Source organism: Puma concolor, chromosome B3 (assembly GCF_028749965.1).
Source record: "Puma concolor isolate L17-30 chromosome B3, mPumCon1.1.hap2, whole genome shotgun sequence".
Lineage (NCBI taxonomy): Eukaryota > Metazoa > Chordata > Mammalia > Carnivora > Felidae > Puma > Puma concolor.
In genome coordinates this window covers 22996684-23015113 of record NC_141672.1, presented here as the reverse complement: position 1 = coordinate 23015113, position 18430 = coordinate 22996684, and the positions used below count along the sequence as shown (strand labels likewise).

General features: G+C 35.7%; 1 protein-coding gene across 5 annotated transcripts in view; it reads left to right on the top strand.

The window, feature by feature from the left end:
- The window catches only part of TSHR (thyroid stimulating hormone receptor), a 161248-nt gene that overhangs the window by 75575 nt on the left and 67243 nt on the right, over nt 1–18430 (top strand). For 2 of the 5 annotated variants that reach the window (XM_086709096.1, XM_086709094.1), the window contains exons 3-4: nt 12344–12415; nt 17380–17454. The exons of 1 other annotated variant lie outside the window; for it this stretch is intronic. In XM_086709096.1, the coding sequence (XP_086565222.1) occupies nt 12344–12415; nt 17380–17454 (147 nt within the window). Of the gene's footprint in view, nt 1–9425; nt 9546–12343; nt 12416–17379; nt 17455–18430 lie in introns of all 5 variants that reach the window. 2 more of the 5 variants (XM_086709098.1, XM_086709095.1) reach the window with 2 other exon arrangements.

Below are 18430 nucleotides of genomic sequence, written 5' to 3'. Positions count from 1 at the left end.
CCTCTTTTTCCCTTTTTCCCATTTGTTTCTTAAATTCCACATATAAGTGAAATCATATGGTATTTGTCTTTCTCTGAGTGACTTATTTCACTCAGCATAGCATAATACTCTCCATGTCATTGCAAATGGTAAGATTTCATTTTTGATGACTAATATTCCATTTAATATATACACCACATCTTCTTTATCCATTCATCAGTTAATGGACACTTCAGTTGTTTCCATAATTTGGCTATGGTAGAAAAAGTTGCTATAAACATCGGGAGGCATGTATCCTTTTGAATTAGTATTTTTATAATCTTTGAGTAAATACCCAGTAGTACAATTGCTAGATTGTAGGGTAGTTCTATTTTTAAGTTTTTGAGGAACTTCCAGAGTATTTTCCATAGTTGGCCGCTCCAGTTTGCATTCCCACCAGCAGTGCGAGAGGGTTCCTTTTTCTCCACATCCTTGCCAACACCTATTTTTTCTCGTGTTGTTGATTTTAGCCATTCTGACAGGTATGAAGTGATATCTCATTGTAGTTTTGATTTGTATTTCCCTAATGATAAGTGATGTTGAGTACCTTTTCATATATCTGTTGGCCATCTGTATGTCTTCTTTGGAAAAATGACTACTCATGTTTTCTGCCCATTTTTAGGTGGATTATTCATTTTTTGGGTGTTGGTTTACAAATTCTTTGTATATTTTGGATACTAATCCATTATCAGATATGTCATTTGCAAATATCTTCTCCCATTCTGCAGGTTGCCTTTTGGTTTTGTTGTTCCCTTCACTGTGCAGAAGCTTTTATTTTGATGTTGTCCCAATAGTTTATTTTTTATTTTGTTTCACCTGTCTCACCTTCAGGAGACATATCTAGAAAGAAGTTGCTATGGCTGGTTGCTAAGAAGTTACTGCCTGTGTTCTCTTCTAGGATTTGTTGGTTTCAGGTATCACATTTAGATCTTTAATCTATTTTGTATTTATTTTTGTATATGGTATAAGAAAGTGGTCTGGTTTCATTCTTTTGCATGTTTCTGTCCAGTTTTCCCAACACCATTTGTTGAAGAAACATTGGTTTTCACATTGGGTATTCTTTCCTGCTTTGTTGAAGATTAATTGACCATACAGTTGTGGTCCATTTCTGGGTTTTCTTATCTTTTCCATAGATCTGTGTGTCTATTTATGTGCCAGTGGCATACTGTTTTGATTATTACAGCTTTGTACTATAACTTCAAGTCCAGAATTATGATGCCTCCAGCTTTGCTTTTTTTTTTTTCAAGATTGCTTTGGCTATCTGGGGTCTTTTGTAGTTCCATACAAATTTTAGGATTATTTGTTCTAGCTCTGTGAAAAATGCTCTTGGTATTTTAATAGGGATTACATCAAATGTGTATGTTGCTTTGGGGTGTATAGACATTTTAACAATATTGGCTCTTCTAATCCATAAGCATGGAATGTCTTTCCATGTCTTTGTGTCATCTTCAATTTCTTTCATCACTGATTTATAGTTTTCAGAGGATAGATAGGTCTTTCACATCTTTGGTTAGGTTTATTCCTAGATATCTTATTATTTTTGGTGCAGTTGTAAATGGAATTGCATTTCTTAATTTTCTGTTGCTTCATTATTGGTGTATAGAAACGCAACAGATTCTGTACATTGATTTTGTACCCTACAACTTTACTGAATTCATTTATCAGTTGTAGCAGTTTTTGGTGGAGTCTTTCCAGTTTTCTATACAGAGTATCATGTTGTCTGTGAAGACTGAAAGTTTGATTTCTTCCTTGCTTATTTGGATGCTTTTTATTGTCTGATTATTGTGGCTGGGACTTGCAGTACTATGCTGAATAAAAGTGGTGAAAGTGGACATCTTTGTCTTGTTCCTGACTATAAAGGAAAAGCTCTCAGTTTTTCCCCATTGAGGATCATATTCCTTGTACATTTTTTATATATGGCCTTTATTATATTGAGGTATGTTCTCTCTAAACCTACTTCATTGAGGGTTTTCATCATGAATTGATATTGCACTTTGTCAAATGCTTTTTCTACATCTATTGATAGGATCAAATGGTTCTTATTCTTTCTTATATTAATGTGATGTATCATGTTGATTTGTGAATATTAAACCACCCTTGCATCTCAGGAATAAATCTCACTTAATCATAGTGAATTTTTAAACGTATTGTTTTAATTCGTTTGGATTTGGTTTGCTAACATTTTGTTGAGAATTTTTGCATCTATGTTGATCAGGGATATTGGCCTTGTAGTTCTATTTTTTAGTGGTGTCTTTACCTAGTTTTGGTATCAGGGTAGTGCTGGCCTCATAGAATTATTTTGGAAGTTTTCTTTCCTTTTCTATTTTTTGGAATAGTTTGAAAATAATAGGTATTAACTCTTTAAATGTTTGGTGGAACTCACCTGTGGTAATGGACTTGTGTTTGTTGGGAGTTTTTTGATTACTGATTCAATTTCTTTGCTGGTTATCAGTCTGTTTAGGTTTTCTATTTCTTTGTGTTTCAGTTTTGGCAATTTATGTTTCTAGGAGTTTTCAATTTCTTCTATGTTGTCCATTTTGTTGGCATATAGATTTTCATAATATTCTCTTATAATTGTATATCTGTGGTATTGGTTGTTATTTCTCCTCCCTCATTTGTGATTTTGAGAACTTCCTCTTTTCTTTTCAATAAGTCTAGCTAGAGGTTTATCAATTTTATTAATTTTTTTAAAGAACCAGCTCCTGGTTTCATTGATCTGTTCTATTATGGTTTTTTGGTTTTGTTTTGTTTTTTTTTTTTAGTTCCTATATCATTTATTTCTGCTCTAATCTTTATGATTTCCTTTCTTCTACTGGCTTTGGGCTTCATTAGTTGTTCTTTTTCTAGCTCCTTTAGATGATAAGATTAGGTTGTTTATTTGAGATTTTTCATGCTTCTTGAGGTAGACCTATCTTGCCATATACTTCCCTACGAGGACCACTTTTGTACATCCCAAAAGTTTTGGACTCTTGTATTTTCATTTGTTTCCATGTATTTTCAAATTTCTTCTTTGATTTCCTCATTGACCCATTCATTGTTTAGTAGCATGTTGTTTAACCTCCATGTATTTATGGTCTTTCCAGATTTTTTCTTATGGTTGACACCTAGTTTCAAAGTGTTTTGGTCAGAAAAGGTGCATGGCAGGGGAATAGTCTATATTTTGATCCAAGTCCTGGTCATGAGAATAGATGTGTACATATGGAAAGTATAAGTACACATACATACTTGTATACACTTAAGTATATAATTATACATTTAAGATTTATGCATCTTACTGGCTGTAAATTATATGTTAAATTTGTATTAAAAACTTTTAATACAGGGGTGCCTGGGTGGCTCAGTTAAGCATCCAACACTTGATTTCAGCTCAGGTCATGATCTCATGGTTCGTGAGTTTGAGCCCCATGTTGGGCTCCATGCTAGAGCCTGTTTGGGATTTTTGCTCTCTCCCTCTCTGCCTCTCCCCCACTTGTACACTCTCTTACTCTCTCTCTCAAAAAGTAATAAATAAACTTAAAAAATATTTTAAGTTTTAATACACAAAGTGTCCCAAATAATGAAATAAAACCAAATTATGTATATATTTTTTTAATCTGGAGAACTAAACCAAATTATTTGTTGTGTATAGAAAACTATCCCAGATGGCCTAAGCTAGACAATTTCCATACAGCCAAACTTGTCAAGACATTGCTTGTATTTCTCAGTCCAAGATCACAAAAGTTAAAGCTCAAACAGAAATTAACTGTCCCAAAATGATGATTCACATCTCCATTTGGAATCTGGTGGTGGGTTGCAATATAGTACCTTGAATTGTAGGTATCACCTGGTATTTTTATGTTACTTATAAATAATTCAGTAGGAACATTGACTAAAATGCCATTCTACCACTGAAACAGAAAACACACATAGTACAGATTAAAATGTTTTTCATATTTAGGGACACCTGGGTGGTTCAGTCAGTTGAGTGTCTGACTTTGGCTTAGGTCATGATCTCAGGGCTCTTGGGTTGGAGCCCCACTTCCGGCTCTGTGCCGATAGCTCAGAGTCTGGAGCCTGCTTCTGATTCTGTCTCTGTCTCTCTCTGCCCCTCCCCCATTTGCCCGTGCTCACACTCTCTCCCTCTCTCAAATATAAACATTTAAAAATTTTTTAAATAATAATTTTTTCATGTTTAAAAATATAGTCTGTATATTATATAAAGAGTCCCAAATATTTGGCTGCATGATCCTTCTGGATCTACATCCCTGACTTTAATTTCTGTACTTGCTACATTCCTCATAACTTACCACAGTGTGTGTGTGTGTGTGTGTGTGTGTGTGTGTGTGTATGTATGTGTGTGTGTGTGTGTGTGTGTGTGTGTCTGTATATATAAAACACAATAGTAAACTAAATTCACTAATGAGAATCTTCTCAGCAAAGTAAAAATAGCAGGCAAGTTGATAAATGTCATATTAATATTGCCCATTTTATAATCCACAGTTTCATAATATTTAAGTATCTGCATTATTTGTAACAATTTCTTCTTTTTCTACTACTAGAACTTTCTATGGTCACAATGGCTATTTCAATGTTATGCACTTGACATATCTCAGTGAGATATCGGTTGATTGATTGATACAGGTATTTAATACAAAAGGAGGCCTTTGAAATCCAAGTGGTGATATTTAACAAGCTTGATGCAAAATCACAAAATATTCTCAGCCTGATTGCCAAGAGATTAAATGGGAAGTTGGTGTTTCTGGCACACACAAGCTTAGCCATGGCAAGGAAGATCAACTATGCTTCTCAACCCAGTAAAATTCAGTCATGCTCATCCATTCATAATTTATATTTTTTGATAAATAGGATGTTTCCCACACAGCATCAATTAACTAAACCTCACACCAACGTGTACACACATACATAAAAACTATGTATTTATGATTACAGGGAACTCACACAAAACAAAATGTTAGAATGTTGATTGGATTTGCATGTTGCTAAAATTTCAGTGAAATGACCCTACCATCATGTGAAAAATTTAATAGCACAAATTGTTGTTGTTGGAACATAGAGAACTGTCTGTTCTCTTTACTAGCACTAACCAGGTTTCCCTCCCGCATTGCTACTGCAAGAACAAAAAAGACAGTCCTTAAAAATGGATCCTATTCTGCAAATTCTTCAAGTCAATCACTGGCACTTCACATGCATTTCTGTTTCACCATTATATCTTCTAAATGCAGACATTTGGCAAGGCTGAAAGGAAACATTTGATTCTAAGGCATACCTTTGTGGATCATTCTTGGTTACATAACTCATAGAAAAATAAATTAAATTACATCATGAACTTAAATATTTATTCTCTCTTATTTATTATAAAATAAATTTATTAATATAAATGTTTATTATTAAATATTTATTCTTTCCATATCCTAAAGCCAACTTGTTTAACTACTAAGTGTACATACCTCACTTAGATATAAAACTATAAGCTTTTTTCCCCCAATGAATTGTATGTGATGCCCCTAGTCATTAATAGTAAATACTGCTACTATTTGTATGAGGCACATTTTCTGAGTTTTTTTCATTATAGCAAGAATAATCACTGCCTTCTCATTTTGAACCATCAAAAACATAAAAAACTAAGTCTCTTCAGTACCTAGTATATTTTCATCCAAAATAAATACTATTTTGATGCTAATTCTTTGGACAGTAGTATAACACCTTGAAGCTTTGCTAATGTTTTTGTCAACAGAATATATACTTAGATGTGTCTTTTTCCTTTTTCACAAATATTCAAAATTTATTCCGAAAGTAAACTAAAATATTCTAGCCAAATAATCACAATCATTTGCTTTTTTTCCTCTACCATCTGCTTTTAAAGCAGTAATCACAATGTTACACAATTCTTTAAATAAATGTTTTGCTTTTGAAAACATAGACAATGGAAAACATATGCAGCTGCTTGCCCGTGTGAAGGCACAGAGAAATAGCTCAATATAACCATGTATCAGTTAGCTCTAGCTACAAAATACCGCCTAACAAAACAACCATGAAACCTCTATGAGTTTTAAGGCTCATGCACCTGGGATTAGCTAGGGAGCTACAAGGCATCCACGTATCACAATAATTTATTCTCCATAATCCTCAACTTATAGTAAGACCATTGGGGGAAAATGGAACACAGGCTCTGTAAACAAACATGCTGTCTTTATTATTTCATTAGCTAGACGCCATGTTCCAGCCAATTATTTTTTGCTCTTTATTTGAAGAGAAAAAGGTACTTTGGAAGAAAACTCTTCCTACATGTTTTCATAATGTTCAGGCTAATAACATTTTAAAAGTTAGAGAGGAGGGGCGCCTGGGTGGCTCAGTTGGTTGAATGTCCAACTCCTGATTTCAGCTCAGGTCATGATCTCACAGGTTCATGAGTTCCAGCCAAATTGGGCTCTGTGCTGTCAGTGCTGGAAATTCTCCCCCTCTTTTTGACCCTCCCCCTGCTCACACTCTGTCTCTCTCAAAATAAAGTAATAAACTCAAAAAAGTTAGAGAAGAAAGTGAAGGAAAGCTTAAGCTAATAGGTGATAAATTTTAGAGTTGTAACTAAGGTAATTAATACCAAGAGTTTAAAAATATGTTTTAACTCAATAATGAGTTTATTTTTCCAGATTATGTGTATATTACTATGAATATATCCAGGTAAAATGTACAAACTGCTAAACTGAATTTGGCAATTTATGTGATCAATTTCTATTGTGATAATTCATTTGTTTAACATTATTAAAATCAGTCTTCTGTGTCAGGCTATGTTATAATCATCATGATATAAACTAAGTTCATCCACTAATAATTGATAATTAATGTTCATCTAGGGCTAGAATTGCTGTCATTCCCCCATTCACTTTTGTTTAGGATTTATTGTGCATATTTTATCTCAGAATCATTGTATCATGGTTCTGAAATCCATAATCCTTATTAGTCCATTTGTATTGGTGGGCTTTCTTTGGTGGGAAACGTGGCTGAGAAGAATGAGTAAAATGTCAGCATTTCAAATATTTTGTCTTTTAAAACATGTTATGCTGTGTAGAGGAAGAGAAACATCTTTTCCTACCCTTCTAACTTCTCAGCTAGGGCTCTATCACCAAAGACACATTAACAAGAGAAAAGAATACTTATTTAAGTTTTACATGACTTGGGCGCCTTTAGGAAGAAATGAAGACTTGAAGAAATGACATTTTTATACTAGGTTAGATAAAAAATGGAAGGTGGTGATAAATGTCACTGGACAAAGGGGTATGAGCTAAGGGTAGTAAACTGGGGAAATCTAGCAAAGCCTATGTGTTCAGATTACCCTTGGCATCCCTCTGTCTTCCGAAATAAGATTGCTCTTTTATCTGGGTATAGGGAGGGTACCTCTCATATGAGAGTCTTTTATGACCTGCTTCAGGGGAGAAGGGGCTCGGAGAGTTCTTCCTGAACCTACTGTTTCTCAATCCCTTCAGCTTAAAATATGCAATATGCCAAGGTATTATATTTTGGGGTAGCATGTTTTAAACCCCATTATTCTCTCATCTGGAATTTTCCCCAAGAAGTTTGACAGTCCAGAAACTTAGTGGGTAGATCGATCATCCCCTGTCCTAGCAAACCAGGCTCTCAGTCCTAGGAATAGGTCAATCCTAAAGAGTTGTTTCATTTCAAAAGGTGATGATATGAGTGGCAGCAAGGGCACCCATCTGTTAGGCTTCTAACGGTGTTAGTAATCAGGCATTTAATGAGATACATTTCTACAGAAATAAAAGAAAAACAAAGGTTAATGGTTCCAACTATAAATTCAATTTTTGAACCCAGAGGGTGGTCAGTCACGATTTCTAGATGTTGGGCTCAAAGCACCTGTAGGTAGGGTAGTAAGGGCAGGGAGTAACAATCAATAAATTTTTTTGGTTTGCAGTGTGAATGTCTCTGGTGATGGAATTAGATGTTCCAGTGAAATCTCTGAGTGACCCACACAGTTATAGGTACAAAGAGTACCCATACATGATCTGTTGTGGTGATTCCCTAAAAGTTTATATCATCATCCAGCTTCGGCTTATAGGACTTTGAGAAATGGGTAGTTTTTGTTTTTAGTGATGACAAGTCAGGAAGGTGAGAGAAAATTGGATATGGTAACAACTGACAAGATGTACAAAATGGCAAAATCTAATTTACAAGGAAATGAAAAGTAGTTCAAAGACGGCAAACATTCACAAGGGTGGGTAATACTTTCTAACTGAAACAAAATTTTTCTCTACAGCCACCTCCATTTCTACCATAGATAATCAAAGACTATTTTTATTTGCAAAAATAAATCTAGTCTTATTAAACTTGGCCCAATTATTTATACAAGTACAACAAGAAAACTGATTGATAATACAGGCCCTTTTTAAGTCTGCTTTGCAGGAATCCTCCGGAAAAGCTCAAAGTTAGTTCAAAGTCAGAAAGACTTTATTTAGAATTTGATTTGGGGAAACTTGTCAAGAATATCAAAAGATTTGAACACTTGATTAAATAAGGTCTTGGTCAACTATTTAACAAAATTTGACAATAGAAGATTTTTAAGGCAAATATAGAACATTACATAGTTGTGAACAAAACCCTCTTTTAAATTTTTTTTTTCAACGTTTATTTATTTTGGGGACAGAGAGAGACAGAGCATGAAGGGGGAGGGGCAGAGAGAGAGGGAGACACAGAATCAGAAACAGGCTCCAGGCTCTGAGCCATCAGCCCAGAGCCTGACGCGGGGCTCGAACTCACGGACCGTGAGATCGTGACCTGGCTGAAGTCGGACGCTTAACCGACTGCGCCACCCAGGCACCCCACAAAACCCTCTTTTAATATTAGAGACCTTAATAAGTAAGTAATCAAAAGACCTTATAAAGACAACATGAAGCACAGGAAATTAGTTTGATAAAACACAGAATCTTTGTTTCCTAGGCAAATTTCTTAAAAGGCAACTGAAGATCTGCGTAGCCTGGCAGGTAAAAAGCCAAGCAAGGTTCTCAAAACACAAAAACGAAACAAAACAAAAACCTAAACAGGAAGAAAATAGCTGACTCTGGGAGGGAAAGGATCAATAAACAATGGGTACTTAACACTAAACTCAAAAGGGTCACTATCCAAAGATTTGACAAATACAAATATTTTTTCCTGCTAACCTGAATTTGGAAAGGAAACAGCAAGGAGAAGTGTTTACCTTCCTCTCTCAACGAAGATAAAGATCCTGAAAACTGATACGTTAAGAATTCTTACATTCTGCTGGCTTTCTGCCAGTTGTCCCAGACCTTAGCTGCAGTCTCCAAGGTGGTGGAGTATCCCAGCCTTCTACTATCCAATCCTCATCACCAGAAACTGTAGAGGAGGAAAATAGTATGTTTTTCCTTCTACCCTTCTAGTTCCTCAGCTGGGGCTTTATAACAGAAGATGGATTAACAAGAGAAGAACGTACAAATTTATTTAATGGAAAATGTTTATGTGTCATGGAAGCCTTCATAAAGAAATGAAGACCCAAAGAGGTGACTAAACCTGAGTGTTTTTATGCTGTTTTGATGAGGAATGTAAAGTCATGGGAAAATGTGATAGAACAAAAGGGTAGAAAACTGAAAGGAGCTTATTCATTGTTCATTCAGATTCCCTTGGTGTTTTCTGAGATAAGGATATAGGCAGGGCACCACCCACATGAGAGTCTTATGACTTGCTTCAGAGGAGAAGGAGATCAGAGTCCTTAATGCACCTGCTGTTTCTCAGATTCCTCCAGCTTAAAATGTTCAACATGCTAAATTGCCATGTTTTGGGATAGCGTGTCCTGAACTCCATCAACTACAACTGAATCAGTAGTAGGAAAAGATCTTTGTTCTCACTTCAAGTGTGTATGTGTTTATGTGTGTGACAGAGAAAGAGAGAATTCAAGAAACATGAATTATATATTTCAGAAATTCATCATTGTGAAAGAATATAAACATTATTTGAATCTTTTACCCAAAATCTATTAAATTACATTTAGATGGTATTTCTGTTCCAAGTCAAATTTCTTACATACCATTATAAACTTACTCTAATTTTCTTAATAGGTCATTTACTTTTGAACACCCAAATTTTTAGACAGTGAAGTTACAAATTAAGTCCACATTATCTATAAGCAGTGTGTGCAATTTTACAATAAGCATGTCCTCAAGATCCATGCCCTTAGAGCAGGTTCTATATGCAGGACTATCTTTGAGCTTGAGAAACTCAATCTCCTTGGGTGATACCCAACAGGTGTGTACCTGATCCTTTGTTTTCCTTTGGCATGGCCCACTTTTACTGGGAGATTTTAATTGAATAAGTTGTTATGCTTTTATTTTTAAATTCAGAATCTTGGATCTGGACCAATAGGTTTTAATCAATCCAATTAAGGGAATGTAAGTGAGAGACCTATGAGAAAGGATGGATAATTTATGAGACCTAAATTTGTGAAACCATATTAAGGCAACATTCAGCTTTATGCTGAAACATCCAGAGTTGTAAAGAGCTGACAACCTACCCTTTTGTCATTCACATCACCTCCCCTCTTCTAAGAATAGATCCTTTTATAAACTAATTTGGCCCCACTGATGCACTGATTGAACAAATTGCAGATATTATGTCTTGATAGACAGACATGGTGAAAGGAATTGCTGTAAAGAGGCCATTAGTAATGTGATGGTGAAGTGCTGGGGGGAAGGGAAACATTCTATAGTCCTGTGATTAGGTCTTAGTCTTTTAGTGAGACTGTGCCTCACTGTGAACTTCACAAGTGTTTCACGTTTTTTTTTTCCTCTCTCCTTAGATAGAATAGGATGGCTAGAGTGACCTAGAGTTGGGTATTTCCCTTCCCCAGTCAGTTAGGACCTGGTTAATAGTTTCCCCTGGGTGTGGGGGGAGGGGGGCAGGCCTTGTTAAGAAGAACAAAGTGCTCTGATGTATTTCCAAGTGGTTTTCTCTTCTCTTTGCCAGAAGCACAAGGGGCTATTTTTTCTACTGTTTACTATTAGAACATGGTTGAGCCTGGAGGTAAATCTCACAAAACTGTGGAAATCCCCCTGTGACTGTGTCCCCATGGAGATCTATCAGCAACGTGCCTCCAGGATTCACCAATCCCAATTCAGGATTCCTATCCTGACACTGGTTCTCTCTGTGGTTTCCACACATCAATTTCCACTCTGGGAGTCTGGGACTCCCTTTATTTGCCTGTCTGTCTCTACAATCTTGCCAACAGTGGTTTGCCCAATGTCTTCTCTTCTCCAGGCTCCTGACATGCTGAACCAGAAACCAGAAGTTTCAAATGCATTTCAATCACTGCAAAAATTAATAGTTCAAAAAATGCAGAGATCAAGGAAATAGATTGCTGAGAAATAAAACCCTGCAGCCTAGGAGGGAAACACACAATTTTAGTCTTATTTCTTTAAGTAAGGAAGTAAATGGATGATGCGTAATTATGAATATTTATATGGCAAAAACAGACCCATGGATAAGATGGTAAGTGTGATGAGGTGTTGTCTTTTTGTAAAGTGAGTTAGGACACCTTCTTCCATACAGGATTCTATCAAGCAGTTGCTGTAGCAAAAAAAGGAAGTAAAAAATGGAATACCTTGGTGAGCGGACATACTGAAATACATTAAGATGTCTTATTACTGATATAAGGAAAAAACCTTGGCCTTCTGAAAAGGGTCCAAAAAAGCAAACTGTAAGAAAAGTCACAACCTTTAACTTGCATATGCAACAAAGATGCTACAACCCTGAGAATTAGCTCCTTGTCAGCCAGTTATTTCCACACTGCAGCAAGTAGATGATAAGATCAAGGTAATGGTTGAAGAGACTTTTGGTTGGGCAAAAAGATTGTAACCATACCACTATTTTTCATCTTTAAGATATATCAAATAGATTTAATCCTCTTAATGTGTTCTTAATATATGTTCCAATGGCATTCCAAGACATTTCCATTGACATGTGCCTGATATGAATTCAGCAGTCGTACAGAACATGAATATGGTATATTGCCCTCCAGTTAATAATTTGAATATGATGTCACACAAGGTATATGAGTTTACCACAAATTCAAAGATGACATTTGAAGTTTTATTTTCTGCATTTGACTCTCACTCTCAGTTCTTGGTTTGTTGGGGGAAAACTGTATGTTTGTTTTTCCTTGAGTATTATTTTTATTGATTATGTATGATAAAATGGATGTCATAAGGACCAGGATACCTCTCATAATGTATTGCTCATAATTAAGGTGACTTATTAGAAAAATCCAATGATTAAAACTCTAATTGTGTAACTGTTATCTTCATAGGAAATTTATAGAGACTCATCTGAAAACCATTCCCAGTCGTGCATTTTCAAATCTGCCCAATATTTCCAGGATGTAAGTCACTTTTTTAATATAAAGAGAAGTTTGCAACTGTGCCAGCCATGTTATTTTCTAAATGTGTTCTATCAAGAAAAATACTTGTTATACATTGTATCTGCATAAAACAATGATATTTGCATTTCCAATGTACTGGAAAAGTATATGTAAAAGATGTTTATTTGATTTTGCTACATCTTCAATCCCGAATTCCTAATTTCTTAAACCTACTGCAAAATTAAATTCATTTGATCTTGACAATTTAATAATTCTCAACGTATTTTAATGTATCTTGGGATGTGACAGAGTGTTAGCTGGGAATCTCTCCCATACACACACTGTCTAGTCCATCTCTCCTAGCTACGGATTCTTGATTCACTTTTTACCAGGACAAATGTTTACATTTTGTCAGAAATGTGCTAATGATTTCAGACTTCTCTCATTAAAAAAAACAAACAAAAAAAACCCCACAAAAATAATTCTAAACCTTAGAAAACTGAATTGTTATGCACTCAAGAGTAAGGATAAAAAGGACTTCCATGTTGAGTTGACAAAGAGTATAACTGTATATGAAATAAACCAGGGCCTTATTTCGTTTAATGGATTCTGACAAGCCACAAAGATAATTCAGGTACACCAAATGACAATACAACCAGGAGCAACCTGTGTGGGTTTTGGCTCAATTGATTCATTTCATGACCATTTATCAAGTGTCTGTTGTGTCATTTCAGGGGCATTTGACATTTTTAGTTGATACAACTAGAAAGGAGGGTGCTACTGGCATTGAATGGATAGAGGTGAACGATCTGCTGAACACCCGACAAGGCACAGGATATCCTCCCACAACAATTTTCTAGTCCAAAATGTCAACAGGGCTGAGGCTGAGAAACCATTGCAACTATGTATCTCTGCAGTCTTTGATTTCCTGAACAGCCCTTCTATTTTCAAATTCTTGTCTCCTTTGATTTCCTTGATATTGTTCTCTCATCCTTCTTTTTAACATCTTACCTGAGCTACTCTTCCTCATCCTCACTCTCCTCTCCTAACTTCCTATTTCATTTCATTCAGTTCCTTAAATATAAGTTCATTCTTCTTTTGTCCCAGTTCCTTCATACCCTCTTCTCCTTGAATGGACACTCCCATTCCTTTGGCTTCACTGTTACCCAATACAGTTAGTTCCTAAATGAGTATCTCTAGCCCTGACTTGTTGCTACAATTCAGGCCTGAGTTAAAGCTTCTTCCCAAGTATGATCATCTTGATGTCCCACAGTCACTTCAAACAGCATAGCCAAAATAAACTCATCTTCCTGCTAAACTGTTCCTTCTTCTCCGTTTAACAGCACCAGCGTTTAGTGGCCTAAAAGTTAAACAACTTGAAATACCCTTCTCTTCTTCTTATATAATTGCTTATTTGGTGTCTCTGCTTGGATGTCCCAACAGCTTGACCATGACTTTATTCATTCATTCAACAAATATTTATCGGGCCCTACTCTGTGCCTGGCACTTCGCTAAATGCTTCACATATGACATCTGACAAAACTCATGGAGTTTCCACTTTCCTTCCTAAGAGATATACTATGGTGTAGTCAGTTAGAGAGTGCTGTGTAACTCATATAAGAAGCATCTTACCTAGATGGAGAGTGTGGTCATAGAGGGCTTCCTAGAGGAAATGACACCTAACTTGTGATCTGGGGGGGAAATAAGTAGAAAGATAGTTCCAAGAAGAAGGGGAAAGCTGCGCTGTTGGTTAAATTAAAATAAACTTGTTGAGGCTGAAGCTTAAGTGGGAAGAAGGGCAGTAGAGAGAAATGAAACTGGGGAATAAGTAAGTTCAAGGCCTTGTGAACCACGTAAAGGAATTTGAAATCTTCCCTAAGGTCCAAGCCACTAAATGGTTATCAGGATGGAAGTGGCAGATCAGGTGTGTTAGAAACATTCGCTTGTTCTGTGGAAAGGGAGTCAAATGGAGTAAGACTGGAGACAGGAAACTTGTGAGGATGTTGTTGCAGTGTCCCTGGGGCAGAGGGGATGGTGAACTGAATGCTAATGGTTGAGGGGAAATAAAGAAAAAGTGGCCAGGTTTGAGAAATAAATAAGAGAACTAACAAACTCAAAAGTTGATTGATTTGGAGGTGGGAAGAGATGGAGAATTTCATCCAAGTGTCTGACCAGGACACCTGTGTGGTTGATGAGCATATTTGCTGAGATAGAGAAGTTTTGTGCGAATTTGCTGTGGAGAATCGAGGAGACAGTTAGGAGTTCGTTTGGGGCATATGGCATTTGAGTTACCTTTGAGGCATCAAGCAAGCTATGGGTCCAGCAGGTAATCAGGACATAGACATGATTTTTCCTTCATTCCAGGCAGATGTAATTGGGACCAGTGAAGGGCATCATTGGAGAGGGATAGGCTAAAGAGAATGAAGAACAAACAATTTGGGGGTCCCTGAGAAGGCAAGAAGAGATGGGATCCAAATAAAGGGATTGACTTGGTACAAGAAAATTGTCATCTTTTACATTGTAACAAGAAAGTAGTAGTAAGAGACGAAGCCATGCAGGTGATTAATAGGCTTATTGGTGGAGAATTCAAGGAATTCTCATCTCAAGCTTTCAATCTTTTCTACAAGTTATTAAAAGATTATCTGCTAATTATTGAGGGTGAAGTTAGGAGAGTTAGAAATTTGAGAAGGTTTGAAATAAAAGTGATGGACAATAAAAGAGGGAGGGTTGGCTGAGATATACAGGACATCCAGGCAGATCTGAAGGTCCTGTTAAGACTTCCTCTGTGGAGAATATGCTGAATTCTCTAGTCTGGGTTAAATGTTTCCTGAAGCACATCAGAGCACTTATCACTGTATATGCTAATCTCATTTATGTACCTATATCACCCATTACTATGAGTTCCTTGAAGCTGGGGAACAGGTCTGTTTTGTCAATGCCCACTTACTGACACAGAGTAAATATTCAATAGATATTTGTTGAATGAAAACATGCAGAGATACATAAGTAATAGTTAAAGGTCTTGTCTGCCTAGGGGGCAAGAGAGAAAACATTTGGGCAATCCTGGATAGGTTTGTACTGGTTCAGTACAAATTTCCACCTATTATTCATGCATAATTATTAATAGCACCCTGTGTAACTCACAAAAATATCCTAGTTTGGATGATAAATGATATGGTCACCCTAGTGATTACATAAGACTTACATGCTAAGAAGAAATTTGAGGAAGAGATGGGATCTGATTTTTCCTGTTTATAAAAAAGGGATAAGCAAGCAGAGAATCACATCTTTCATCCCAGTGAATAAATGGTTCCTACATCTTGTCTTCCCAATTGAGCCATAAGAGCCTTTTAAGGATGTATCATTCAGTTGGAGAAACTGGAACTTCTTATGACGTGGACAGAATGACCATTCTAGTAACCCTTCGAGAAAGCTTCACACTTCTAAACTAAGAAACTCAGGAGAAAATTCAGAGCAATAGGTATGATATAAAGTTAGGAAAACAAGTTTGTAGCTTTCAAAATTCATCTTTTCCTTCAAATGGCACAGCTTCATCCATTATAAATCTCTGCAGATCTCTACACACACATACACACAAAAAAAATAATCTTTTCAATGTCTTCCATTGCTCCTTCCATATTAAAAATATATTTGGATTAAAATAATTTATGTAATGTTATCTACAAGTGGCAATGGCTTGGGTGACCTGATAAATCAAAGGATAATTATTTAGAGAATAGATAAAACAAAAAGTACAGGACCATTAGAACATTCCCAATGACGTGATAAAAACTCAAATAGAACAGAGTTCCTTTTATAAACATTGTATTAATGAAAACATTTTACTGGCAGATTTAATTCAAAATTTAAAGATAGATTTTTTTTAAATAAAAGTATTTGCACATCATCCCTCATAAACTCTGATTTAGTTATCCTGGATCGAGTCTTAGACATATGTATCTTTTAAGAGCCTCCCAGGTAGTTTAGCTGAATGGCCAGGGTTGAGAATCTCTGTTATGACAACAGGTGGACACCATCTATTAATATTTAATTTTCCCAAATATAGAGATACCTCTCAATAAAAAGCAGTGACTGAGTTTGGCTGCGTTAGTCATTCTTATAACAAGATGGAATTTATGGAGGCTATTTGAAACAGTATTCCTTAGGTATTCTTGACAAGTTGTACTTAGAAGTTTCTCTTTTCTCTTTTATAATAATTAAAGCCTTTATTTGACTTATCCTTTGCTTACAAAGTTCCAGAAAAGTCTTGAATTTTCAGATTAATCAAAATAAAGAAGTCTTGAGTAGACATGTAGTCACTACCCTATGGAATGTTCCCCTAGAGAATTATAAATTTCTCATCTTCTTTGAGACTCTATTTCTAATCCCATGCAGTTACACTGTTAAAAATGCCTCTTTTTTATTATTGTGTTCTTTTCTAATTTCTTTCATTTTCTGCTATTTTGAGTAATTCACCGTTTATTCATTACCTTAACACATATTCACTGAGGGTCTACTACATGCCAGGCACTATGACAGACACTCAAAATTCAAATGCCACACAAAGCAGACACTGTTCTCCATTTCCAAGAATGTACAGCCTAATCAGACAATATTCAAACAATTAGAAAGTTGTACTGTGATAATTAATGAAAGGAGAAGTTCTTGGTGCAATAAGGGATACTTAAGGGAAATTTTACCTAATCGGGAAATTCAGGAAAAGCTTCTGCAGGAAGTGTCATTTAAATGAAACCTTAGGGATGAATAGGACCTAATGAATTGGGAAGCTTTCAGGTATCACAGGATTTGAAAAAAGTATAACTAATTGGAGCATAATTAGGGAGAAATCATGGAGGTTATACATGTTGTCTGATCTGGGAAGCCCCTGACAAAGAAGTTTTAACAAAATCAATATGTTTGAAGTATGTTTGGCATTCACAACCCTACTAACTTTCTACTTTGCATTATATTTTTATGATATTCAGCTATTTGTCAATAGATGCAACTCTGCAGCGACTGGAATCACATTCCTTCTACAATTTGAGTAAAATGACTCACATGTAAGTACAATGAAAAGTGCAGCACAGACCCCACCATAGCCAGTCTTGATTGATAATTCTGGGCTCCAAATGGCTGTTAACAGCTGGGTGTTCGACCATGGTTCAAAACTTCTGTGTCTGATTAAATTCTTGACTTGTTCTCACATTTTGTTAATCCATCCAAAATCCCATTTCCATGGTTGAAAGGTAAAGTCAAAACTAGAAGTTCTCTTCTCAAATTGTCATTTCATTCTATTACTAGTATGTCAGCAGATTTCATTGGTGTGGATATCAGTGAGTCAATACATATTTACTGACTACTAACTGGATTCCAGGCCTGTGCAAGATTCTGTATATCTAACATTTTTCCTCAGTTAGGAAAACATAGAAGAGAAATGTAGCTTCATGAGATTAGAACAGGAGTCAGGATACAAACTCTGGCCTTAGAGTTGATTATAATTGGGTTGGAACCCTGGCTTCTCTGTCTACCCACTGTCTAACCTTGCACAATCATGTAATCTTTCCTAGCCTCACATTCCTTATTTGTAAAATAAAGCTAATAAGAGTTTTAACTTCATATGGTGAGCATACATATTGAATGATATAATGCATGTAAGCATTAAGCACCATGCCTACCATGTCAAAACCAGGCAGCACATTTTGTCAATAATTATTCTGTTTTTATTTCTCTAGTCCATTACAATTGATTAAAAGTTGTAAATAATCACATTACATCCTTCTAGGCAGCCACTTAATTTTATGAAATACTATGAAATATTAACTATTTCCTTGAAGAAACAAAAATACCTATTTTCTATAAATACCTAGTATGTTCTAGACATTATGATAAACGTTCTATGTTCTATATTTAAGGTTCAAAAAAACAACCTTATTAAGTAGATATTATTTTTTTATTATTTATATAAGGAAAACATAAATTCATAAAGGATAAATATGTTTTCCTTAGTCACTCAGTTACTAAAGGATCAGAGCAGAA